The 26,806-nt window shown below is 36.1% G+C and overlaps 1 protein-coding gene across 1 annotated transcript in view; it reads left to right on the top strand.

Annotated features, from left to right (window-relative positions):
• Positions 1 to 26,224, top strand: part of TMEM237 (transmembrane protein 237) — a 29,910-nt gene extending 3,686 nt beyond the window's left edge. Inside the window, exons 3-13 of the mRNA XM_079130396.1 lie at positions 47 to 57; positions 1,121 to 1,177; positions 2,950 to 3,084; positions 6,215 to 6,335; positions 7,050 to 7,207; positions 9,305 to 9,428; positions 9,847 to 10,038; positions 10,627 to 10,700; positions 18,018 to 18,111; positions 19,068 to 19,189; positions 22,728 to 26,224. Coding sequence (XP_078986522.1) covers positions 47 to 57; positions 1,121 to 1,177; positions 2,950 to 3,084; positions 6,215 to 6,335; positions 7,050 to 7,207; positions 9,305 to 9,428; positions 9,847 to 10,038; positions 10,627 to 10,700; positions 18,018 to 18,111; positions 19,068 to 19,189; positions 22,728 to 22,789 — 1,150 coding nt within the window. The 3' untranslated portion in view covers positions 22,790 to 26,224. The remainder of the gene's footprint in view (positions 1 to 46; positions 58 to 1,120; positions 1,178 to 2,949; positions 3,085 to 6,214; positions 6,336 to 7,049; positions 7,208 to 9,304; positions 9,429 to 9,846; positions 10,039 to 10,626; positions 10,701 to 18,017; positions 18,112 to 19,067; positions 19,190 to 22,727) is intronic.
• Positions 26,225 to 26,806: the final 582 nt, after the last annotated feature.

Here is a 26,806-nt window from a genome sequence, read left to right as displayed (position 1 = left end):
TTTTGTCTTTGTCCTGCTGATTAAATTTGGTTGGTGTCATGTGAAGTACTGTTCAAGGTGAGTTAGTTTACTGTTAATGTAAAATTTTCTAAATATAGTTTTTGGTGTTCAAGCAAGTTTGAAAGCTGGGTATGGGGATATACACCTCTAGTTCAAGCTATTTGGGAGGCTAGGAGTACAAGGCCAGCTGGGGCAACACAGACCATATCTCAAAGATACTGCCCGCCCCCCCAAATAAGCTTGATTCCTTAGTTCATTTCTCTTAAAATTTTACCTGAATAGTATCATATAATACTATAATATCATAATTATCTTAATTATCTTCCATGACTTCCAGTTATTATGAATGATATATAACACTAGATTGTCTTTTTTTAAAAGCACTTTATGAATAAAGTTACCCAGAGCATAATTGTTGACTAGTTTATAGCTCTATAAGGAGACTGCCCTTTTTTTCCCCCTCATTTAGTCAGGATAGGAAAGCTTATGCTACACTTACCACTTCCAGATCTCAGGGACTTAATATCATGGAGGGTTATTAGAAATAATATTGGGTTAATTGCAAGGTCCATTGTGGCAACAATGGGCAGTTGCCCCCTTCTTTCTCTTCATTAATGATGTGAAATCATAGTTACATGTATCTTTTGGTTTGTTAATCTTAACATGCTGTTTTTTCAGTTGCCATAGCAGCTAACTTGTTCAGTGTTTTGGCCTCCATTCAAGTCATTTCTCCTATTCAAGTGCTAACCAGGTCCACCCTGATTAACTTCTGAAGTCAGACAAGATCAGGCACCTTCAGGGTCATAGGATCATAGGCAGATATAGATCACTTCTACTCATAGCCCATTGACCAGAACCTGTCAGAGGACACACCTAAGTGCAAGAGGCTTGGAAGTCAGATGAACATTTGTTAAACTTACTTTCTATATCACTGTTTCTGACGTTACTGACTAGTGTACTACTGATGCCACCCTATGGGTTCTCTTTGACCTTGTCAGTTTCTTGCCTTTCCCCTCTAATGTGTAGAAGTTGGGTGAATCCAACCAAGAATTTTCTTTTGATTATCCTCTACATTGAATTTTAGGCAGGCTTTTCTGTTGATGTTCTTTCTGTTTTATAGATGATGTTTCACAAAGTCGTCCTAAGAGAAAGAAGTCCAGAAACAAAACCACGCTAGGTAAGAAATTCTTTTTAGTGTGGGATGACAAGTTTCTCCAGGACCTGTGTGTGACAAACTTCACAAATCAGGTAGAGACCAGACCCCAGTAGTCGTGAGACACCAGAGTGTTGGGATATAATTAAGGCCAGTCTGAAGCAGGGTGAGTGGTTGTGAGGAACAAGGCAGTATGTCTAGAAGCATTCATGGAATAAAAGGCCGTGAGTCCCAAACTTTTACTTCCTCAGTGTTCTTAGGCTCAGTGAGGTCTTTGGTCTAGACAACATAAATTGTTCTAAGCTATGCTTGGTTCTGGACCCCTGAACAGGATACTGGTTTTTGGGGCACAGAGTTCTTAAATCCCTCATTTTAGTCAGAGAATCTCTGCATTAGAGCATGTGTCTGAAGGCAGGGCCACATCATCCCTCTGTTAAACTATAATAATGAACAGATCTATGAACTCCTTTTTGTAGTTATCCACTGATAATCTTGAATATTCTATTAATAACTCAAATTTAATACATTCAGAATTCATAATCATGCTTTCAGTTTTTACTTCTCATTTTTAATGAAACCCACCATTTTCTCAGCACTCAGTCAACTTTGCTTATCTCTTGACTTCATTCTCTGCTTGCACACTTTCATAGGCCTAAAAGTTTGTGTAGTGATGCTGTTCCCCCCCCACTCCGCCCAAAGAAATTCTGTTCTGTATATTTTGTATGTACTGTTTTGGCTCCTTTATGCAGAGTTCTATATGTTCCTAAACAGTGATTTTGTAGTATTACATTATAAGAATATACTATAATCAGGTCTCTTACATTTAGGTTATTTCACATTTTTTGCTCCAAGAATTGTTGTAATCCTTCTTCATAAAATAGTCAGTGGTGGGGAAGAGGTATTTCTGTAGGATGGATTACTACCAGTGGAATTACTGGGTAAAATGACATATGCTGTATCAATATGATAGATTCTGCTAAATTGTCTTCATGGAAGCTTTAGTTATTTTCTCAACACCAATAGAGTTTTAGAGTGTTACAGTCTCTAAATTGCTAACTACATTAGACAATGTCAGTCTTTACAAATTTTCAAAATTACTTCAGTGGGTGAAAAGTAGTTTATTTTAGTTTGCATTTCTTTCAAATAGTAGTGAGGTTATATATGTTTTAATTTGCTTATTAATACATTTCTTTTGTAAAGAAGATAGGCAAGCAAATGTAGTCAAGTGAAATTGTTGAAATTCTGTTAAAAGATTTCATGAGGGGAGAGATTGAAATGAATGAACAAATGAAGAGATTTATAAATTACCTATTATCTGAATAATTATCCATGATGACTTCATCATGTGTTAATTTATTAATGAAGGACTAGAGACTGATTAAAATTCTTAAGGCAGGAGACAAGTAGGAGAGTTCTCTATGTTGTTGACTTTTATTATATTTTCACATTTTTGATAGTTCTAAATATTCTGAAGCATTTTTTCTTCCTCCCCTTCCATTGTTCTTAGCATTTTTTCCCATCCATTTCTCATAGGTGTTTTCTTAAAATGTTTACCATTTTTTCTAGCCCTCACCCACTCTTTTCTTCCTCAGCTTTTCTTATTCCCTCATTTATATCTTTGCTTAACTGAAGTCTAAAGTTATAAGTGGGGAGGGAAGAAATTAAGATTTGAGGCACAGTTCTGAAAGTGTTACTTTGTAGGAAACATTCTAGTTAACCTTTTTCCTGTCTTTTAAATACTCACTGATCTCTGTTCAAGTTACCCATGTTTTCCTACTTTGTTTTCTGCCCTGTAGCTAGTGCCTCTTTGGAAGGCTTTGCTGAGACTGTTGTTCATAGACCATCTGAGGGCATTGAGCCAACTAATGAACTCAAAGAGCATCCAGAGGCCCCTGTTCAAAGGAGACAGAGGAAGACAAGGCTACCTCTTGGTATGTGAAGAAACCAAGAAAATTAATCCAGCATTACCTCATTTTAACTTGATTATATCTGAAAAGACCTTATTTCCAAATTAAGTTACACTGACAGGTTCTGGAAGTTAGGACTTGAAAATGTCTTTTTATTTTCCTTTTTTTGGGGTGGGGTGGAGCATAATTCAGCAGAAAACATACACAAACACAAAGAATGGAAGGGACATAGCTTGTTAACAGTAGTAGAGTTTTAAGAAAGAAGGATGATTTTTGTTTTCTTCACTTATGTATTAGTAGTTGTGAGTGTAGGGGTATGATAACAACACATCTGCCCTCATTTTTTTCCCCATCCATTTCTCATAGGTGTTTTCTGAAAATGTTTACCACTTTCTTAAAATATTTACCACTGCAACTCCATTGGCTTCAGTCAGGAACACATTACTGGTCTCTTTTGGTCGTCCATGTACAAATTCAGGACTAAATCAGAAAGTCAGATCTCAGTACACGTAAGAATTTAGTAAATGACACCAAGTGTGGTGGTGCATCTCTGTAACCCAGCAGACATGGGAAGCTGAGACAGGCAGATCAAGTTCAAAGCCAGCCTGAGCAACTTTGAGAGATTCTGACTCAAAATATTAAAAAGGACTGGGGCACCCCTGAGTTTAATCCTCAGTACCGCCCCCCCCCCAAAAAAAAGAAAAGAAAAAAGAATTCAGTAAATGAAGAAATACACATTTTAGATTAGTGGAGAAAGGATAATTTCTGTGTTAATATTATAAAACACTAGCTGACACTTAAGTGTTTATCCTATGCATTGCCACAAGGTAAACAAAATACTACATATTTTTTTTCTTTTGTAATGCTTTTTGGCAATGCTTTTTTTTTTCTTTCAAATGAGAAAATCCAGTGTTTATGGGAATGGATATACTCATACACTGATAGGAGTGTAAATTGGTGACACAGCCTGTCCAGATTGCTAGGAATAGAATCAACTCTAATAGCTATGGTAATTAAAGAATGTTATCAGCACCATTATTTTAAGAGTAGAAAATGGTAATAACCAAATAGTTAACAACATGATAGTGTCTAAATAATCATGATTTATCCAATAAATGGAAACCAAGTTTTCATTGAAAGGATTGTTAAAGTGAAACAGTGACATGGAAAACTGAGTATTGGTAAATCCCAAACAGAGGTTATAAAGTATGCACTGGAGGGTTCCATTTTTGTAAAACGTATTTGATTAGCTTCCTGAGGCTGCCATAACAAATTACCACAAACTGTATAACTTAACAGAAATGTATTCTTTCACAATTTTGGAGGATAAAAGTTAGAAATCAAGGTGTCCACAGATAGGGCTGTGCTTCCCTGAATGCTGTAGGGTGAATCTACTTTTATCTTCTAGCTTCTGGTGATTGTTGACAATCCTTGGCATTCTTGACTTGATTATATCTGCAAAGACCCTTTTCTAAATAAAGTTATATTGACAGGTTCTGGGAGTTAGGACTTGAAAATATCTGTTTTGGGGAGAGCACAATGCAATTTACACATATACAATGAATGGAAGAATATAGCAGTGTTAACAGTAGCAGATTTTTTAAAAGGAAGAGTGATTTTATTTTTTTCATTTATGTTGTACTAATTTTCATATATGGAGTATTATGACTTTAATAATAGCAAAAAGACAGCAGGTTTTGTCAGTGTATAACAAAGGGAAGAGCAAAAAATTGTGAGATTAGTGTTCTTTTAACATCAGCCCCTGTGGGTAGTTTATTACAAATTAGTTTCCCTAATTACTTGTCCTCTTGGAAAACAGCAGGTCCTGATTTGATAAAAACATAATAGGAGTAAAGGGACAGGAACTTGAAAAGAGAGGGGGATGTTGCACAGTTTGGGGAGACAAATTGAAGTGGATGCCACAGAGCCTGGTGTATGCAGTATCAGAAGTCAAGAGCAGAAGAGGACAGAAGGGAAAAAAACAAACCAGGAACCATGCCCAGTCCTTTACTTCAGTGAAATGATTTATTTTATCACTGACTCTTTATGAATCAATTTAATGAAAGCTGCCCCTTTGGTAATTCAGTTCAGGGGCAAATTTGAAAATTGAGATGGATACTAATAACTAGTTCTTACAGTTTGTAAAAAATGTCTATAACAGAAATGACCAGTTTCAGAAAATTCAGGATCCAACTAAGTTTGAATTCAGTGAGGACCTGTCACTGCCATTCCCTTGCAGGTTGAGCTTTCTGAATTGCAAGATTTTAAATTTTGTTTTGCTTTGCTTGGAGTGATCATGGTAGGATCCACGGCTTATATTATCATTCCAGCTGAAGATGGAATTATTTTATTAAAATAGAATTTGAATGGGTTGAAGGCAATTTTGGGAGCCAGTATTTCCAGGAAGAGTAACTAGAGGGTTAGAAGTCTCTTTTTGATTCATTTAAACTTAACACCTACCCTGGGTGCAGAAAAGTGTTAACATAGTGAACTGATACTGCTATCCTTAGAAAGGCTTGCTTATGAGATTCACTTTTAGTATGTAGGAACTTGGATGGTAAACTATAAGGGTAGCTCATTGTGCAGTTGTACATGCAATCTGGTTTATGCTGAACATCTGGTTCCCTCCTGGAAATCTGGAATTTTGGCATGTGCTAAGCCTATGTGATTAGCCCACACTAAAAACCTTGGGTGCTGAGTCTCTATAGCAGGGAATACATACACCCCATGTGTTGCGATAACTCAGTTCTGGAGGAATTAATGCATCCTGTTTGGTGCTTCTATTAGAGGACCATTGGAATCTTGCACCTAATTTTGTCTAGACTTTGCTCTACTTTGTATTCTTTTATTGTAATAAACTGTTATACTGTGTGTCATAACTTCTGAGTTGTGTGAGTCTTTCTAACAAATCACCAGACCTGGAGGTAAACCAACTCTGGGTGTTAAGATCACATAACTCTTTTCCATCTGTTTGACATTGCTATCTTGAATTATGTTTTGAGTTGAGTGATGTCACATTTCAGAAATTAAAAATTTATAAGAGTGAAAAAAATTTTGGCCCCATTAAAATTCTTAAAATTCTCTTACAAAAGTTTTGTACATTACTTTTACTTTACCTTGTGGGCATTGAAAATATAGTTTATTTTATTTTCAGAGTTGGAGACTTCTTTCTCCCAGAAGAAGACATCAAATCCATCTTTATTACGAAATGAAAATGGTATTGATGCAGAGCCAGCTGAGGAGGCAGTTATTCCAAAACCACGAAAGAAGACAAAGTAATAGTTTATTTATCCTTCCAAATCTTCTCCAGGGTTATTCAGATGTTTAATTCAGAACTCCCAAAGGGTAGTTTTTCATTAGATCTTATTAAATATTGCTTTTGTTTATCTCCATCATAAGTAGTATTATGAAATATCAGACCAACCTAGTGTTAAATTCGAAAAGAGGTAATCATTGAGAAAGGAAAAAAATCAATATTGTACTTAATAAAAAGCCATCTCAAAGAAATAATAGACTATTTTACATAAATTACAAAATAGATATTAAAATTAAAGATAATAAGGCTATTTTGATTTATTTCCTCATGTTAATAGAATTTGAATTATGATTGTTTTAGCAATAAGTAAAACTATGTGTTTTAGTACAGGAGATTGTCTCAGGTAAAATAGAATGGTGTACTTTAAAGAAATACCCTGGAAGTTATATAACTTATATTTGAAAGTGACCCTACAAAAGTGATTGATTTATATATAGAATCTTATAATTTTAAGTCTGGAAATATCTATATTTTCTGGATGAGAAAACTGAGGCCCAGAGAAATGTTGGGGGAAATTGTGGCACATAATAGTAATAATAGATCTGTTTGAGTAAAAAACTATTTCTTGAAAGAGTCTTGGACTCTTTTCATTTTATTCATGGGGAGTTTCTTATGTGGGTCTGTAAAAATTCAAGAATCCTTTTTTTTTCTCAAACATTCTCTCTGATTCTAGGAAAACCCAGCCAGCAGAGTTACAGTATGCCAATGAGCTAGGAGTAGAAGATGAAGACATAATTACTGATGAGCAAAGAACTTCAGAACAACAGTCCAGATTCACTGCACCCACTGGAATTAGCCAGCCTGTAGGCAAAGTATTTGTGGAAAAAAGCCGTAAGCAGTTTCTTGTTTTGTAACATTATCTTTTTAAAAATTATGACAGAATCTCCTTGACCTTCTAATTATATTTCTGGCAATCTGAAAAAAATGTAGACAAATTTTATGTACTAAGTTAATCATCACACTTATTCAAGAGAGTGAAAAACTGGACAACTTAAGTATAAAATGAGGGGAATGATTTCAGAAGGCTAGGCTTTGTCTATATAATAAAATATTTGGTACTATTAAATTCTTAGGGAGAATTTTTCATTTCATGGGAAGATTCTAATGAAAGATTATCTCACATACACAGATACAGAGTTTGATTTCAAATATAAAAAAATATAGACTTGAAGGAAATATGCCAAAATATTAATGCTAGTTTATTCTGAGTTATGGGCAATTTTTTTTATCTCCCCCCATCCATTTCTTCATATTTTGTTGTATTTGACCAGTTTATGTCAATTGGTAGTGGTTATGGTAGTAGGGCAGGTTATAGTATAAATTACAGTAAAAACAAAAGAGCAAATAGGTGATGATACTACCATATTGAATAAGAAACATAACTTTGTAGCTATATATATATATTTTTTTTTTTTTTTAAATGGTTCTGATGTTGTATGGTATGTACTGGTTATAAGACTGGGTTTGCTGTTTATTTTAACTTTGGCTGCTGTAACAACAGACATTTATTTCTCACAGTTCTGGAAACTGTGAAGTCCAAGACAGGGACTGTTTAAATGTTTTCCTGGCTTGCAGATGGCCACCGTCTTACCGTGTCTTTTTATATGGCAGAGAGAGCTCTAGTATGTCTTCGTCTACTTAAAAGTACACTAATCCCAACATGGGACCGACCCTTGTGCCTTAATTGCCTCTCAATGGCACCACCTCCAAATACTGTCACGCTGGGAGTTAGGGCTCCAACCTATGAATTTTGATTACATGTGTAAGAAATACTACCCAAAGTGTGATCATGACCATATCCGACTCCCATGGATATTGTCTGGATAGGCTGGCTGAAGAACTGCTCTGAAACATAAAAGCTAGTCCTTAAAATTTGCAATTTACATTTTGTATAAGTTGTTTAAGAATTCTGATTCCATAAGATCCTGTCTAAGGAATCCTAGTTCCTGACCAGTGAGACAATTATGGTCTGAAGAGGCTGACGATTTATCTAGAACCTCACAGTTGGTAATGTAGAATTGGCACTTGCACATAGATTTCATGACTTCTAGTCCAGTGCCTTTACTGGTGTACCATGTGGTCATTTAATCTACTTCAGACTATTTTCAAGCAATATCCCTCAATTCTTATTTTTATTTTTGCTTCTTTTGGCATAGACTTCCTTTCTTGAGTAATTGACCATAAAATTCATCAGTGATTTTCTTATCTGTATAGAAAATGTATTTTCTTAAGGAAAATTAATTGCTCTTTCATCTACTAAAACACCTGAGAGCTGGGTTTGATGAGGGTAAGGGAAATGGAACCTTGCCTGCTTCCTGAGATCCATTTGTGGTTTACTGCTTACAGGAGAAAGAGCCTTCTAGTCAGTAGTAAAGTGGAGAAACCTTGCTCATACAGTGTTGTGGTGTACTTGAATTGATACTTTTCATAGGAATCTTAAGAGTAGTTTATGAAAGAATTCATTTCTTTTCTGCCATTACAGAAAACCATGCTACACATCTTGGTGTCTTTTCCTAAGAAATTAACTGGTTTTCAAATATTGACTTAACCTTGATAGTACAGCCATTTAAATGTTAATACTTCTTAAGGCCCTAAATTTGAATTTTATAGACTATGTCATGTCTATAAAGGTTAAAGGTTTTTAGACTTGAGTTGAAAGTTCATTATTTTATTAAATATAATTGATTCCTAAAATTGTCACTTTAACATCAATTTGTTTGAGAGGAAAGTGCATTGACATTGCTTATCCTTTAAAAAGATGAAGAAATTGTTATGTTTAAGTAACCAAAGAAAGAAAAAAAGGTACTAAGTCAAGGAGATTTTTAGACAGAAAAACAGCAATATTTCAGTCTTAGAATGAAGTTTCTTAAGTGTGGAATAATAAGTTCTCTCTTGCTGGGTTTTAGTAATTGTGTTATGTGTGCTTAGGGAGATTCCAGGCTGCTGATCGTTCAGAATTGATAAAGACCACAGAAAACATAGATGTGTCAATGGACATGAAACCTTCCTGGACCACCAGAGATGTGGCACTTTCAGTGCACCGAGCTTTCAGGTGGCTGCTTTTGTTGTACTTAAGATAAATATTATTTGGGTTTCATAATTTAAAGTGAAAGAACAGTCTTAGCTGTTCCATTCTGTTAACGTAATTGACAACTTAAAATGAGATACAGAAATATTTTTTAAGCCTTTCACTGAAGTTAAACTATCTGCCTATCAGTGTAAGGAAAAAGAAAAGGCTTGGGACTGGAGACATAGCTCTGTGGTATAGCACTTGCCTAGCATGCATGAGGTCCTGGCTTCAATTACCAGTACCCCCCACTGCATGTACACACACACACATACACACACACACAGTCTTGTTTTTACCTTTTATAATATATTGAATTTTATTTTTTTATATGAAAAATTTAAAAATATTTCAGCCTTTCACTTTAGTAGTTTGTGTATCATAGTTAACCCTTTTTATGCAGGATGATTGGTCTGTTTTCTCATGGCTTCTTGGCTGGCTGTGCTGTGTGGAATATTGTTGTGATATATGTTCTAGCTGGAGATCAGCTGTCTAACCTCTCCAACCTTTTGCAACAATATAAGACCTTAGCATATCCATTCCAGAGTCTCCTCTACTTGCTTTTGGCTCTAAGTACAATTTCAACTTTTGACAGGTAAGACTGTTGTGACTGCATATCCCTCTAACTTTTCTTCAGGAGAAAATGTTGAATGAAATGTATCTCTGACTGTGTCAGTTTTAAAAATAGAATTATAGAATATTAATATTCCCTTATCATCTTTAAGCCAGTCTTTGGATCAGGGTGACCTTATTTTAACCTTATTACATCTGCAAAGACCCTATTTGCAAATAAGATCATGTGTACGGTACCAGAAGTTAGGAGTTCCCCATATTTTTGGAGGGAATGTGATTTAAGCCATTAACTGCACACATTAAATGTGTGCATTAATGATATGGGTAATATAAAAAGGTAGAAGCTAATGAATTTTAAGTATAGTTTGTTTCTTTAGTATGTCTTAACTGCACAGTAATGTTGCCTAAAATAGTCTTCTAGTTAGATATTTTGTGTGGCCTTTGTAAATAAAATATTCTTTTCTGTGTAAGAATAAACTATAGCTATGTAAAGCCTAGTAATAGACAATATGTGTGGTAATAGAATAAAAGAGGAAAAAACCATAGAAAAGTAAAGTTTTGTTAAGAACTTTACATTTGCACTGTGACGAGAAGCTTTTGTTTTTTCTAGAATTGACTTTGCTAAAACATCAGTAGCGATCCGAAATTTTTTTGCTCTGGATCCAACAGCTTTAGCATCTTTCTGTGAGTAATAGTTTAATTTATAACTATGTAATTCTTGAATTATATTGTAATATTGACCTAGGAAAAATATAATTTTATTTTAAAAAAAGTTTTATAGTATTACTTATAAATCACTACCTATAGATATATAGTGAATTTATAATTAAAAATATGGTAGATATAATTTTGATAAGTTATTTTTCATTGGAGGTTCATCTAAATAACTTTCAAAAGTTTAATTTGTAGATAAGGACATGGGTTCAATCATTAGCACTAAAAATAAACAAATAACTAAAAGTTTAACTTGTGTTCTATATGGTTTAATTTTTTTTTTAATTGTAAACAAATGGGATACATGTTGTTTGTCTGTTTGTACATGGGTTAAAGGCATACCATTTGTATAATCATAAATGTACATATGGTAATGTTGTTTGATTCATTCTATTATTTTTTCCCTTCCCCCCACCCCTCCCACCCTTCTTTTCCCTCTAAACAGTCCTTTCTTCCTCCATTCTTGTCCCCATCCCTATCTCTAACCCTAACCCTAACCCTAACCCTAACACTAACTCCCCCCACCCTCCCCTTTATGTGTCATCATCCACTTATCAGCGAGATCATTCGTCCTTTAGTTTTTTGAGATTGGCTTATCTCACTTAGCATGATGGTCTCCAATTTCATCCATTTGCCTGCAAATCCCATAATTTTATCGTTCTTTATGGCAGAGTAATATTCCATTGTATATATATACCACAGTTTCTTTATCCACTCATCAATTGAAGGACATCTAGGTTGGTTCCACAATCTGGCTATTGTGAATTGAGCAGCTATGAACATTGATGTGGCTGTATCTCTGTAGTATGCTGATTTTAAGTCCTTTGGGTATAGACCAAGGAGTGGGATAGCTGGGTCAAATGGTGGTTCCATTCCAAATTTTCTAAGGAATCTCCACACTGCTTTCCAGAGTGGCTGCACTAATTTGCAGCCCCACCAGCAATGTATGAGTGTACCTTTCTCCCCACATCCTCGCCAACACCTGTTGCTTGTATTTTAGATAATCGCCATTCTAATTGGGGTGAGATGGAATCTTAGGGTGGTTTTGATTTGCATTTCTCGTATTACTAGAGATGTTGAACATTTTTTCATATGTTTGTTGATTGCTTGTACATCTTCTTCTGTGAAGTGTCTGTTCATTTCCTTAGCCCATTTGTTGATTGGATTATTTGTATTCTTGGTGTAGAGTTTTTTGAGTTCTTTATAGATTCTGGAGATTAGTGCTCTATCTGAAGTATGATTGGCAAAGATATTCTCCTACTCTGTAGGCTCTTTCTTCACATTACTGATAGTTTCCTTTGCTGAGAGAAAGCTTTTTTAGTTTGAATCTATCCCAGTTATTGATTCTAGCTTTCATTTCTTGTGCTGTGGGAGTCCTGTTGAGGAAGTCTGGTCCTAGGCCGACATGTTGAAGATCGGGACCTACTTTTTCTTCTATAATCTGCAGAGTCTCTGGTCTGATTCCAAGGTCCTTAATCCATTTTGAGTTGAGTTTTGTGCAGGGTGAGAGATATGGGTTTAGTTTCATTCTGTTGCATATGGATTTCCAATTCTCCCAGCACCATTTGTTGAAGAGGCTATCTTTTCTCCATTGCATATTTTTGGCACCTTTGTCTAGTATTAGAAAGTTGTATTTATTTGGGTTTGTGTCTGTGTCCTCTATTCTGTACCATTGATCTACCTGTCTATTTTGGTACCAATACCATGCCGTCTTTGTTACTATTGCTTTGTAATAAAGTTGAAGTTCGGGTATTGCAATACCCCCTGCTTCATTTTTCCTGCGAAGGATTGCTTTAGCTATTCTGGGTTTCTTATTCTTCCAGATGAATTTCATGATTGCTTGCTCTATTTCTGTAAGGTACATCATTGGGATTTTAATTGGAATTGCATTGAATCTGTATAGCACTTTTGGTAGTATGGCCATTTTGACAATATTAATTCTGTCTATCCAAGAACATGGGAGATCTTTCCATCTTCTAAGGTGTTCTTTAATTTCTTTCTTTAGTGTTCTGTAGTTCTCATTGTAGAGGTCTTTCACCTCTTTTGTGAGATTGATTCCCAAGTATTTTATTTTTTTCGATGCTATCGTGAATGGGGTAGTTTTCATAATTTCTCTTTCTGAGGATTCATCACTTATGTATAAAAATGCATTGGATTTATGAGCATTGATCTTGTAACCTGCTACTTTACTGAATTCACTTATGAGTTCTAAAAGTTTTCTGGTGGAATTTCCTGGTTCCTCTAAGTATATAATCATATCATCTGCAAATAGGGATAGTTTGAGTTCTTCTTTTCCTATTCGTATTCCTTTAATTTCCTTGGTCTGTCTAATTGCTCTGGCTAGAGTCTCAAGAACGATATTGAATAGAAGTGGTGAAAGAGGGCATCCCTGTCTTGTTCCAGTTTTTAGGGGGAATGCTTTCAGTTTTTCACCATTTAGAATGATATTAGCCCTGGGCTTAGCATAGATGGCCTTTATAATGTTAAGGAATGTTCCCACTATCCCTGTTTTTTCTAGTGTTTTGAGCATGAAGGGGTGCTGTATTTTATCAAATGCTTTTTCTGCATCAATTGAAATAATCATGTGATTCTTGACTTTAAGTCTATTGACATGGTGAATTACATTTATTGATTTCCGGATGTTGAACCAACCTTGCATCCCTGGGATAAAACCCACTTGATCATGGTGCACTATCTTTTTAATATATTTTTGTATGCGATTTGCTAAAATTTTGTTGAGAATTTTTGCGTCTATGTTCATTAATGATATTGGTCTGAAATTTTCTTTCCTCGATATGTCTCTGTCTGGTTTGGGTATCAGGGTAATATTGGCTTCATAGAATGAGTTTGGGAGGGTTCCCTCCTCTTCTATTTCATGGAATACTTTGAGAAGTATTGGAATGAGCTCTTCTTTAAAGGTTTTGTAGAACTCGGCTGAGAACCCATCTGGTCCTGGACTTTTCTTTGTTGGTAGGCTTTTGATGACCTCTTCTACTTCATTACTTGAAATTGTTCTATTTAAATTGTGTATGTCCTCCTCGTTCAATTTAGGCAATTCATATGTCTCTAGGAACCTGTTGATGTCTTCGATATTTTCTGTTTTGTTGGAATATAGATTTTCAAAATAGCTTCTAATTATGTTCTGTATTCCAATCGTGTCTGTTGTGATATTTCCTTGTTCATTCCGAATTTTAGTGATTTGGGTTTTCTCTCGTCTTCTCTTTGTTAGAGTGGCTAAGGGTTTATCAATTTTGTTTATTTTTTTCAAAGAACCAACTATTTATTTTGTCAGTTTTTTGTATTGTTTCTTTTGTTTCAATTTCGTTGATTTCAGTTCTGAGTTTAACTATTTCCTGTCTTCTACTACTTTTGGTGTTGGTCTGTTCTTCTTTTTCCAGGGCTTTGAGCTGTAGTGTTAGGTCGTTTATTTGTTGATTTTTACTTCTTTTATTGAATGCGCTCCATGAAATAAATTTTCCTCTAAGTACTGCTTTCATAGTGTCCCAAAGATTTTGATATGATGTTTCTTTGTTCTCATTTACCTCTAAGAATTTTTTAATTTCCTTCCTAATATCTTCTGTTATCCATTCATCATGTAATAGCATATTGTTTAATCTCCAGGTGTTGGAGTAGTTCAGTTTTTTACTCTTTCATTTATTTCTAATTTTAGTCCATTATGATCTGATAGAATACAAGGTAGTATCTCTATCTTCTTGTGTTTGCTAACAGTAGCTTTGTGGCATAAAACATGGTCTATTTTAGAGAAGGATCCATGTGCTGCTGAGAAGAAAGTGTATTCGCTCTTGGTTGGATGGTATATTCTATAAATGTCCGTTAAGTCTAAATTATTGATTGTGTTATTGAGGTCTATGGTTTCTTTGTTCAATTTTTGTTTGGAAGATCTGTCCAGTGGTGAGAGAGGTGTGTTAAAATCACCTAGTATTATTGTGTTATGGTCTATTTGGTTTCTGAAATTGAGAAGGATTTGTTTGACATACATGGATGAGCCACTGTTTGGGGCATAGATGTTTAGGATTGTTATGTCTTGCTGATTTATGGTTCCCTTAAGCAATATGTAATGTCCTTCTTTATCCCTTCTGACTAACTTTGACTTGAAGTCCACATTATCTGACATGAGGATGGATACCCCAGCTTTTTTGCTGAGTCCATGTGCATGGTATGTTTTTCCCCATCCTTTCACCTTTAGTCTATGGGTATCTCTTTCTATGAGGTGAGTCTCTTGCAGGCAACATATTGTTGGATCTTTCTTTTTGATCTAATCTGCCAGTCTATGTCTTTTGATTGATGAGTTCAGGCCATTAATATTCAGGGTTATTATTGAGATATGATTAGTATTCCCGGTCATTTGGTTCATTTTATTTATTTATTTATTTATGTTGACACGACTTGGTTCTTCCTTTATTTGACAATTCCTTTAGGATAATTCCTCCCATTGCTGATTTGCTTCTTTGTTTTTCATCTCTTCCTCATGGAATATTTTGCTGAGAATGTTCTGTAATGCTGGCTTTCTTTTTGTAAATTCTTTTAGCTTTTGTTTATCATGGAAGGATTTTATTTCATCATCAAATTTGAAGGTAAGTTTTGCTGGGTATAAGATTCTTGGTTGGCATCCATTTTCTTTCAGGGCTTGAAAAATGTTGTTCCAGGCCCTTCTAGCTTTTAGGGTCTGGATTGAAAAATCTGCTGATATCCGTATTGGTTTCCCCCTGAATGTAATTTGATTCCTCTCTCTTGCGGCCTTTAAAATTCTGTCTTTATTTTGTATGTTAGGTATTTTCATTATAATGTGCCTTGGTATGGGTCTGTTGTAATTTTGTATTTTTGGAGTCCTGTAAGCCTCTTGTACTTGGTTTTCCATTTCATTCTTCAGACTTGGGAAATTTTCTGATATTATTTCATTGAATAGATTGTTCATTCCTTTGGTTTGTTTCTCTAAGCCTTCCTCAATCCCAATAATTCTTAAATTTGGCCTTTTCATGATATCCCATAGTTCTTGTAGATTCTGTTCATGATTTCTTACCATCTTCTCTGTTTGTTCAACTTTGTTTTCAAGGTTAAATATTTTGTCTTCAATGTCTGAGGTTCTGTCTTCCAGGTGTTCTATCCTATTGGTTATGCTTTCTGTGGAGTTCTTAATTTGGTTTCTTGTTTCCTTCATTTCAAGGATTTCTGTTTGGTTTTTTTTCAATATCTCTAACTCTTTATTGAAATGATCTTTTGCTTCCTGTATTTGCTCTTTTAACTGTCGATTGGTGCGATCATTCAGTGCCTGCATTTGCTCTTGCATCTCGTCATTTGCTTCCCTGATCATTTTAATTATGTACATTCTGAATTCCCTTTCTGTCATTTCTTCTGCCATGCTGTTGTTGGGTTTCATTGATGTAACATCTAGATTTGTTTGCAGCATTTTCTTTCCTTGTTTTCTCATATTGTTCAGGTATCAGTGGACCACTGTGATATTGCAGATTTCCTCTATTGACTTATAATATCCCTGAAGATTTCTAGTATATCCTCTCTTAGCCTTCAGTAGCCTGAAGTCTTGGAGGAAGTTGATAATGCGGTGCTCCACAAGGAAGCTGACTCCCTAGGGGTGGTGGTCTTCCGGTGGAGTATATTCCCTGCTAGTGGGCAGAGGTACCTTCACTTGCTGACGAATGGTCATCCAAAGGGGAAGTAGGATGTGGGCTGATGCAAGGCCAGTTTGGGCCTGTGTCTCTGGTTTTACAGTCCTTTTGGGAGAACCTCACCCGGCAGGGAGGACTCACCCGGTGGGGAGGTCTCGCTGGTCAGTTCCCCTCCTAGAGGTTCCGTTCAATTCACAACTACCGCCTGGGCTGGGCAGCCTTCTTCTGCAATGTTCCCAGGGACCTGGACCTACCTCCTGGGCCTGGAAGCCTCGCCCTTCGCAGACGAATCTCCTTAGGCTGCCTCTCCTCAGAGATGCTGCCTGCAGTCCTGGAGCCTTCGCTCCGCCCCTCGGTTTGTCTGTGCGGCTCTTCCACCAAGAAGCCGCCTAGGCCCTGGGACCCTGCTGTGCACCTAATCGCCTGGCTATGCGGCCCCTCCTCTGAGCAGCCACCTGGAGCCCCTTACAGTCGCTCTGAGTCCCAGTGACCTGCCACACGCCTTTTCCTCCGGCAACCACCTGGTGTTCCGTGCGGTCGCTCTAAGTCTAAGTGACCCACCACGCACCTCCTTCTCCACCAGGCAGTCACCCAGAGATCTGGTGCGTTCGTCATGAGACCCAGGAACTCACTGTGCACCTCCTCGTCCCGACTGCCACCTGTAGCCCTGGTGCAGTTGCTTCGAGCCCAAGCACCCCGCCGCGCTCCTCCTCCTTCTCCAGACAACCCCCCTGTGTTTAGGAGCTCTTGCTCTGAGTCCAAACCACTCACCACGCTGCTCCACCGGATAGCCTCCCGGAGCCCTGGCGCAGCTGCTCCAAGTCCAAGCGATGTGCCGAGACCGTATTTCTCCTTCTCCTCTGGGCAGCCCCTGTGTTCAGGGGTGGTCGTTTTCAGTCCAAACAGCTCACCGTGCACCCTCTCCTTTGGGCAACCTCCCAGAGCCCAGTTGGGTTGCACCAAGTCCAAGCGCTGTGCTGAGCAGCCTCCTCTCTGATGCTCCCAGTTGTCCGAGTTCACTGCTCCAGCGGGGGGAGGAGCGTCTCGTCGGGCAGCTCTACTTCACAAAGATCCCTGCGTTCGGGGCTACTGCCCCGTCCGGGACGCCTCCCCAATGGGAGAGACTCACCCGGCTGCTTTGAGTTGGTCCCAAGTCTCTCTATATCTTCTCTTCTTGAGTCCTGAGTCCTGGAGCAACACAAAACGCAGCCACCCTCTAGTCCGCCATCTTGAATCGCCTATATGGCTTAACTTTTTAGCTTTTGTTTTTTCAACTTGCTGGTAAACAGAATCAACTTTTTGGTAGCAAGCACTATTTGGTATCTTTCTAGTAAATTAGAATACATTTTGTTCTAAATTATGGGAATATTAATAAAGCTACTTTTGGAACCTTAAGGAAGTCATTTAATTTCTTAAAAGATATTCTAGGTTCTTGTCATTTTAATGAGAAAATAGCATCTAAAAGACCCTATTTGTTTTCTTGAAAAATAATATAAAGCTATCTATTGAAATTGATCAAGTGAATTTCTTTGATATCATCATTTACCAAAGTAGACATTATTTTTAACCTTAAAGAAATACATAAATTGAAATAGATTGGGTTGTTAAAAATTATTAGTAATTTCATTTGTCTTTTTCTCAGTGTACTTTACTGCTCTTACACTATCCCTGAGTCAGCAAATGACAAGTGACAGAATCCACCTTTATACGCCTTCTTCTGTTAATGGTAGCCTCTGGTAAGAATTCACAGTAATATTAGCAATTGTTAAAAACAGCAATAATGGGAATAATGGAATTTTTCCTCCCATTCAATTTTTTTTTTTTTTTTTTTTGGTACCAGAGATTTAACTCAGGGGTGCTTAATCACTGAGCCACATCCTCAGCCCTTTTTTGTATTTTATTTAGAGTCAGGGTCTTCCTGAGTTGCTTAGGGTCTGAGTTGTTGAGCCTGGCTTTGAACTCACGATTCTTCTGTCTCAGTTTCCCAAGACACTGGAATTACAGGCATGCACCATGGTGCCAGCCCCTTCCATTCTTTTTCATGTTTTCATTTACAAATAATATAAAAATCTTGTTTTGATTTCTAAAAATAAGGAAAGGAAATCCCTATTCCTTTGGCTGATTGATAGCTGTTGTTATAAATACCTGCATTTTAAATCAAACAACTTCTTTTCAAAAAGTATATTTAGATCTTTAAAATAAGTCATCATGCGATGGACTGGGTGGAAGAGGGTGGCTGGATTAGAGTCAGAAAACCAAGCATGCTAGAAAGAGGAATAAGGAGAGCCACTATTTGCCGATCAGTTATCACACATGGAGCTGACAGGACAACTGAGCTTTAAGTTTAAACTCAGAGGGGCAGTCCTTTTTTCCTGAGAGTGGCTTGGGGAAAGGGAAAGATACTTAATTGAAGAAAAATGCCATGGTAATTGGAAGGGAAACTTCTAGGAAACATTTGGGGAACTCAAGCTTTCCATTTATATTAATGTTAAGAGCAGATCTGTTTAGAGTTTGAATAACTTTTGAACCCTGATGTATATGGTGTATTTCATAGGGAAGTTATATTTTATTTCATGTATAGTTATTTCATTAGGAGAAGATTGTTTTTTTTTTTCAAAGTTCATGAAATAACTGTATTTGTGTATATAAACCAAAATAAAAATGTTTCTAATGAGTATTTCTATATCTCCAGGGCAGCAGGAATTGAGGAACAGATTCTCCAGCCATGGATTGTGGTGAATCTGGTGGTGGCTCTTCTTGTTGGATTATCTTGGCTTTTTTTGTCTTATAGGCCAGGCATGGATCTTAGTGAAGGTATGGAAGAGAAAATGATTACAAAATATCCTGAAATCTTCTCTAATTGTTTTATAGATCTTAAAATATTTTAAAACAAAGACATCTTTAAAATAAAATGGTACAAGAAGAGTAAAAATAAAGTGGTCTAACAGAGTGACAGGAGAATCAGGGAGAAGGACCTAGAGAACTAGAGGGTGGAAGTTAATGAGGGGCATCTGTGGACCTTTTGCATATTCAAGAGTATTTCTCCTCTTGGAATCTTAAAGTAATTTATAGAAATTCTTTGTTCTTCACTATTCTTAGTCTCTTTCTGATGAAAGCATTTCTAAACTTGAATTGTGCTTTATTCATGTAGTCTCTGTCAGACACATTTTCAAATAAATTATTCTTACCACTTCCTCTACTTGGCACAAATTCTTTTTTTGTTTGTTTGTTTTTAATGTATCTGATGTGGTAAGTTAGAGATGACTATAAAGACTATGCTACTCTTCTAATTGAAAGATGGAGTGTAATTACATCATAGGCTTGCTTTATGATTTCTTTGTTTAAGAGGAACAAAAGTGATGTTTGGGAAAGTGGGACACAGTCCTAAAGCAACTCATACCTGGATATTTCCTCTTTTTTTTTTTTTTTAATAAAAAATCTGTTCTCATTAGATATACATGACAATATGATATATTTTGACATATGTGGAGTATAACTTATTCTAATTAAGATCCCTTTCTTGTGGTTGTACATGTTATACGGTTTCACTGGTGGTGTATTCACTTATGAACATAGGAATGTTATATCTGATTCATTCTATTGACTTTCCTATTCCCCCTCCCTTCCCTTCATTCCCCTTTGTCTAATCCACTAAACTTCTATTCTTCACTCCCCTACCCTTGTTGTGTGTTAGCATCTGCATATTAGAGGGAACATTTGACCTCTGGTTTTTTGGGATTGGCTTATTTCACTTAGCATGATAGTTGCCAGATCCATACATTTATCAGCAAAAGTCATTCTTTTGTATGGCTGAGTAATATTCCACTGTGTATATATATCACATTTTCTCTTTTTTTAATGATTATTTCATTTTATTTATTTTTATATGGTGCTAAGGCACACGCTAGGTGCCTCACAAATGCTAGGCAAGCACTCTGCCACTGAATTACAGCCCCAGCCCCTATACCACATTTCCTTTATCCGTTCATCTGTTGAAGAGCACCATGGTTGGTTCCATAGCTTAGCTATTTTGAATTGAGCTGCTATAAATATTGATGTGGCTGCATCACTGTAGGTTGCTGATTTTAAGTCCTTTGGGTATGTACCAAGAAGTGAGATAACTGGGTCAAATGGTGGTTCCATTCCAAGTTTTCTGAGGAATCCCTATATTGCTTTCCAGAGTAGTTGCACCAATTTGCAGTCCCACCAGCAATGTATGAGTGTACTTTTCCCCCATATCCTCCTTTATTGTTGCTTATATTCTGACTGGAGTAAGAAAGAATCTCAGTGTAGTTTTAATTTGCATTTCTCTAATTGTTAGTGATGTTGAACACTTTTTCATATATTTGCTGACTTTGTATTTCTTTTTTCTATAAAGTACCTATTTAGTTCCTCTGTGCATTTATTGATTGGGTTTTTTTTTGGTGTTAAGTTTTTTTGAGTTTTTTTAATATATATTGGAGATTAATGCTCCATCTGAGGTGCAGGAGGGAAAGATTTTCTGCCATTTTATAGGCTTTCTCTTTACATTATTGTTTCTTTTGCTGTTGGCACAAATTCTTCACCCTTCATGGTCTAGCATAGTATTTAGTTATCTTACCTTTAACATGCCCGGTGTCCAGTGAAATTTACTACTCTTTACAGCCAGGCCCTTTTTTGAACACCTGAAAAAGATGAGTGCTAGCAAACGGCTAGCCCAACAGCAGTGTATTAGGAATTGCTTAGTGTTGTATTGTACATTGCACTTCCTTGATAGGTGTTTCACATTTCTACCCTTGAATCTTTCTTATAGATATTTTCTGGACTTTGGTTATTATTTTATTTTATTTGATTGATTAATACAACCTGTTTGTCTCAGAAGTGTGAGAATGGAGAATCTTCCCATCATTTCTATTTATAAAGACCAAGACAAAGAATGTTATCTTCTTATGTATTTTTTATTCATGAGTATACCATTTTGCATTATAATTCTCATGTTGCTCCACTAAATATCCTGTTGTTTTATTCATTTTAATGTACTTAAAATATTTTTAAAAAGTCTTCTTAGACTTTATATATTTTATTTTTTCTCAGTATGATTTTGATGGATAAGGAAACTGTGGTATATATATGTATACACAATGGAATATTACTTAGCCATAAAGAAGAATAAAATTATGGCATTTGCTGGTAAATGGATGACATTGGAAAATATCATGCTAAGTGAAATAGGCCAAGCCCAAAAAGCCAAAGGCTGAATGTTTTCTCTGATAAGTGGATGACGATCCATAACGAGGGGAAGTGGCAGGGGGGTGGGGAAGAGAAGAATGAAGGAACTTTGGATGGTATGGAGGAAAATGGGCAGGAGCGGGTGGGGGAAGGAAAGACAGTAGAATGAGACAGACAGTATTACCCTATGTATATGTATAATTACATGAATGGTGTGAATCTACATTGTGTAAAACCATAGAAATGAAAAGTTGTACCTCATTTGTGTACAATGAATCAAAATGCAGTCTGTAAAAATAATTTTAAAAAGTCTTCTTAGATTTTATATATTTTTTTGTTTTTTTCTCAGTATAATTTTGATAATTCTAAGAATTTTTCATCTAGTTACTATATCAGAGAAATCTGTTTTACTAGATTCTTAAAGTTTTTAAATATTTTTTGGCATTTTAATGAATTATATTATCTATGCTAAGTAATAGTTTAATTATAAAAATGTCAACTAATAACATTCTGTGCTGTGGTTGGGACTAAAGATGCATCTGGCTGGCTTGTGCAATTTTTGGTCTAAGTCATAAAGTGTGTGTTATACAGTAACTATTTCTAGAAACCTGCTCTTTTTCAGGGCCATGTGAGTCATATAACATTTTATTTTCTTATGGATAAAAAAATATAGAATGAGGACAATACCTAGCTTATTGGATTGTTTTGGTGATCCAGTGGGATAACACACTTAACACACCTAATAGTAGTTCAAGTCCTTCCTCCATATCTCTTCCTTACATTTTAGATTATATGATCACTACAAAATTAGACTTTTTATCTCTATAGTGATTCTTGTTTCTCTAAGGAATTAAATTTCTTGTTAAGATTTAATATATTGTCTCCATTATTTAATATATTTTCATTTCAGGTTTTATGATAAATTTAAAGCTTGAACATTTAAAAAAATGTAAACTGTACATTTATTATTAGCTCACTTTTTAAATCAGATTTCACTGTCAAGAATTCTTACTTGTACTTGGGGGTTTATATTACCGTGTATTATGCCAATATTTTAAGACAGTGTTTATAACTAAGTAATACAAATCTTTGTGAGATACTGGGAAGCCACTTTTAAATATGATTTCTTCATTTTCTTCTCCAGAGTTAATGTTCTTCTCTGATGTGGATGAATATCCTGATAAAGAAGTCAAATCCTCTTCATAATACCAACTCATGTTCAGAGGAATAATGACCCAGTATTTTTCCCATTTTTGTTTTTAAATGTATTTTTATAAGATATGTATATGTGTATTTTTAGGTTTTTTTTGTTATATAATACTGGGAATTTTCTCATAATTATGGAAAATGTTAAAATTATACCTCAATTAATACTTAAACAACATTAATTTCTGTAGTATTATCATCTTAATGACAAAGAAGATAATGAGCCAGAAACCAGCAGGTAAAAGTATTTATTTTTTATTCTTTCAAATTAGTTATTTTCATAATCATTATCTTACAAAGTACTAATTCTGAAAAACCCATTACTTTTTGGTGTTAAATTTAGGGAATAAGCGAGAGGGGGAAAAAAAGACCTTCATTATTCATTTTTGATGTCTCCTATTGAACAAATTAAAATATGAAATTTGTCTTCTCTGATTCTGGCTTAGTGGGTTGTGTGTCATGAAATAATTACAATATGATGTAATTTAGCCTGAAAGATGCTTTACTTATGGCTCATAAAATGGAAGTATATCTTTTTGTTTGAAAAACTTTATAACCTAAAATGTTAATTTCCCTTTGAAATTTGTACCAGGGCTTTCCATATCTGGTTAGGGAGCTTTAAAAACATAGACAGCAAAAGAGAAGCTGAGCCAGCCAGGCGCTCAGGAGGCCTGTGAGCTTGTTGGGCTAACACTTCTGATTGACCTCGGCTATGTCCTTTCTTCTTTCTTGTTTTGAGTAACAAGGAATATGAATAGAAATTCATCTCTGTTCTCAAGCTCTTTGTCAGAGAGATCTTTGGCATTCTAGGGGATCCTACTCCTGAGGTGGATCCTGCCCTGAAAAAGGTGTGTTCACAGCTGTATCCAGTAGTTCCTGGCATATGTGAGACTCTGCAGCTCAAGACAATGATAACATTTGCTGGGGGAAGAGGTGGCTTAAAGGCTGTTAAGCACATCTATATAAATATTGTGCCTGCACTGATGAGCAAGCAATAAATGCGGAACAGAAGAGGACTGACAAGTTGATAACAGATGGCCCTGAGAAGTGGGCTGTAGCTGATGCCAGCACCATATAGAAATATCTTTTGCTGGAGCTGCTAACCAGCTCTTCCCCCTGCTGTCACGGAACTGTGAATCCTGGCAGTTCTGAAGTTGTCCTGCCAGTTCCAGCTTTCCCTGCAGTCTGCCATGATTCTCATCTGAGCAAGGTGCAGTGTAGGAGTTCGTGATCCTCCCTGTCAGCAAACTGCAGGGAAGCCATGTTGATATAGCTGAAGTTTACCACACTTGAACTGTGTCATCAAGGAGAAATACGGGAGCTCTGCTACTGATGTGGGGGATGGGGTAGGTTGAACAGTGCTCCCTGAAGATGTCTATGTCCTAATCTCTGGTATCTGTGAATATATTATCTTATACAGCAAGAGAGATTTTGTAAATGTGATTAAGGTAATGAGCCTTGAAATGGGAGAGTATTCTGTATTATCCAGGTGACTCAGTATAATCTCGTGAGTTTTGAAAGCAGAGGAGTTAAGAGTTGTGATGTTGCTGATTTTAAGATGCAAGAGGGCGCTGTGAGCCAAGGAATGTAAGTGACCTCAGCGAAGTAGAGAAAAATCTTTGGCCAATAGCCAGCAAGGAAACAGAGATCTTGGTCCTAAACTCAGAAGCTGAGTTCTGCTAACATCCAGATAAACCAAGAAACATCTTTCCTTAGAGCCTCAAGAAAGGAATGTGGCTCTGTGGATACCTTGATTTTTGGCCCATTGATACCCCACATCGGACTCAATACACAGATAGCAAGTGTGTTGTTTGAGCTGCTAAATTTGCTCTTAATGTCCTAGAGAATAAAGAAGCCTGGAGCTGATACGGAATACAACTGGGAAAGCCAGCATGGGCCTGCTTGTCTTAGAATTCTTTCAGGTCTGGGAAATATGACCTGGATTTCAAATCTCCTGATGACCCCAGGCAGGTGCAAAATCCTGGAGCTACTGGTGCACTTGTACACTTCATCAGGGAGAATAATAGTGTCTGTCAAGGATTCCTTTGACCATGATGATTGGGAAGCAGGGAAAATGTTATTACAAATGAATGCCTCAGGAGGTAGGGAATAATCTCATGTGACTAAGTCAAGGCAGAGCACTAAGGCTACAGATGAGAATGTCAGATCTATTGAATTAGATTCTCTAAGGCCGAGGTCTAGGTTTGTGGGAAGACAAAAAAAAAAAAAAAAAAAAAAAAAAATGTGGTAACAGTCTTCTAGAGGCTCATAATGTAGTTAGAGAGTCAGAGATAGGATGGGAATAGAAGAATCTGGGAAGGAATTGTGGGTCAGGTTTGGGTATTAATAGGATGGTGTGGCAGGAACTTTGTAGATATATGGGATTTCTACTGGTGGAGATGGGGCCCCTAGAAGAGGCCATACAGCTAGATGAACCCTGAGGGCTTTTTATTTGGAAATGATCATAATAGAATGTTGAGAGACAGTATAACAGTAATTAATGTAGATAGGCCTAGAGTTAATCGTTAAAAATTTGCATTATTTGCCTTCTCTTCATTCATTTTTAGTTTCAAAGTCTTTTGAGAATAAAATGCTAAAATCATGGCACTTCATCTGAGTATTTCAGCGTGTGTGTTCTAAAAATAAGGACATTTGTCTAAGTATGATATTATTGGAACAGTAGCTCTATAATGTCTTAATAATCCATTCTCAGATTTTCCCACTTGTTTTTGAAGGTGTAGTCAGGGTGTACTCATTTCTTTTTGTTTTTGTCTCTCAATTTAAATGGTTTCCTTACCTTTTTTCCTCCTCCACAACATTTTTAAATGAGAATTTTTATGGAGACAAACGAGGATTCATGAGATTATAAGATAACAAATGATATAGTGAGCTCCTTTGTATACTTTGTTGGTGTCTCCCAATAACACTTCATGAAACTATAGTATTAATATCACAGCCAGAATATTGAAATGGATATAACCCACCCATCTTAGATTTCCCCAGTTTTGCTAGTACTTGTCAGATGTGTTTTAAGTTCTGTACAGTTGTATCTTTTGTGTAAATCTTTGTATCAGCCACCACAACCAAAATATTGAACAATTCCAAGAATTAATTCATGTTTTTCTTTTTAACCACACCTATCTCACTTCACCCCTGACTCTAACCCCTGGTAACCATTAATCTGTCTTCTGTTTTGAAAATTTTGTCATTTTAGTAATGTTACAAACTGATTCATAAAGTATATTGTCTTTGAGATTGACTTTTTTCTGCCCTGCATAATTCCCTGTCAGGTTCATCCCAGTTGTGTGTCTCAATAGTTTACTGCTGAATGGTGTCACAAGGTATTTTGTACTGCACTATTTACCTGTTGCAGAACATCTAAGCTGATTCTGGTTTTGGCTATTACAAATAAAACTTATAATTTTCATGTACAAATTTTTGTGTGAATATTAGTTTTAATTTCTGTGGGATAAATACCCAGGAGTACAACTGATGGATTGTATGGTAGTTGCATGTATAGGTCTTAAAAGTTTTCTAGAGTAGCTATGTATATGCTCCACATTCCCACAGGAGAAAAAAAAAAAAAAAGAACTTTAAGAGTCTAAGCCAGTTTTGATTTAGTGTCTCACATTTTGGACTGTCTGACTTTTCCTCTAATAGTGTCATTTTTTTTTTTTTCAATCTGAATTTTCTACACACTGGTCTAGAAGTTTGATTACATTTAAGTTAGATATTTTGTTTTTTAAAAAAAACAAGATTACTTTTACCATAAACTTTATATTGCAGAACATGAACCTTAAGGAAGTCAGAGTGAGGTGGCAGACAGCAATTCTCATTGGCAGGGTGATTAAACACCATGTAGCCTAGACCCAAAATGACAACAAATATGTGTTATTTGGGATATTGTGTCATGTACCCTGAAAAGTAAAGGGCATGGATTGACTCTTGCCCTCAAAACACCGTACCTTTTGAGATTAATGGGAGTATGCCAAGTAGTAGGTAGGAGACAGCTTTTTG

The sequence above is a fragment of the Sciurus vulgaris genome (assembly GCF_902686455.1).
Source record: "Sciurus vulgaris genome assembly, chromosome: 3".
Taxonomy (NCBI): Eukaryota; Metazoa; Chordata; class Mammalia; order Rodentia; family Sciuridae; genus Sciurus; species Sciurus vulgaris.
Note: the sequence above shows the minus strand (reverse complement) of the source record. Positions and strands in the feature narration are given on the sequence as shown.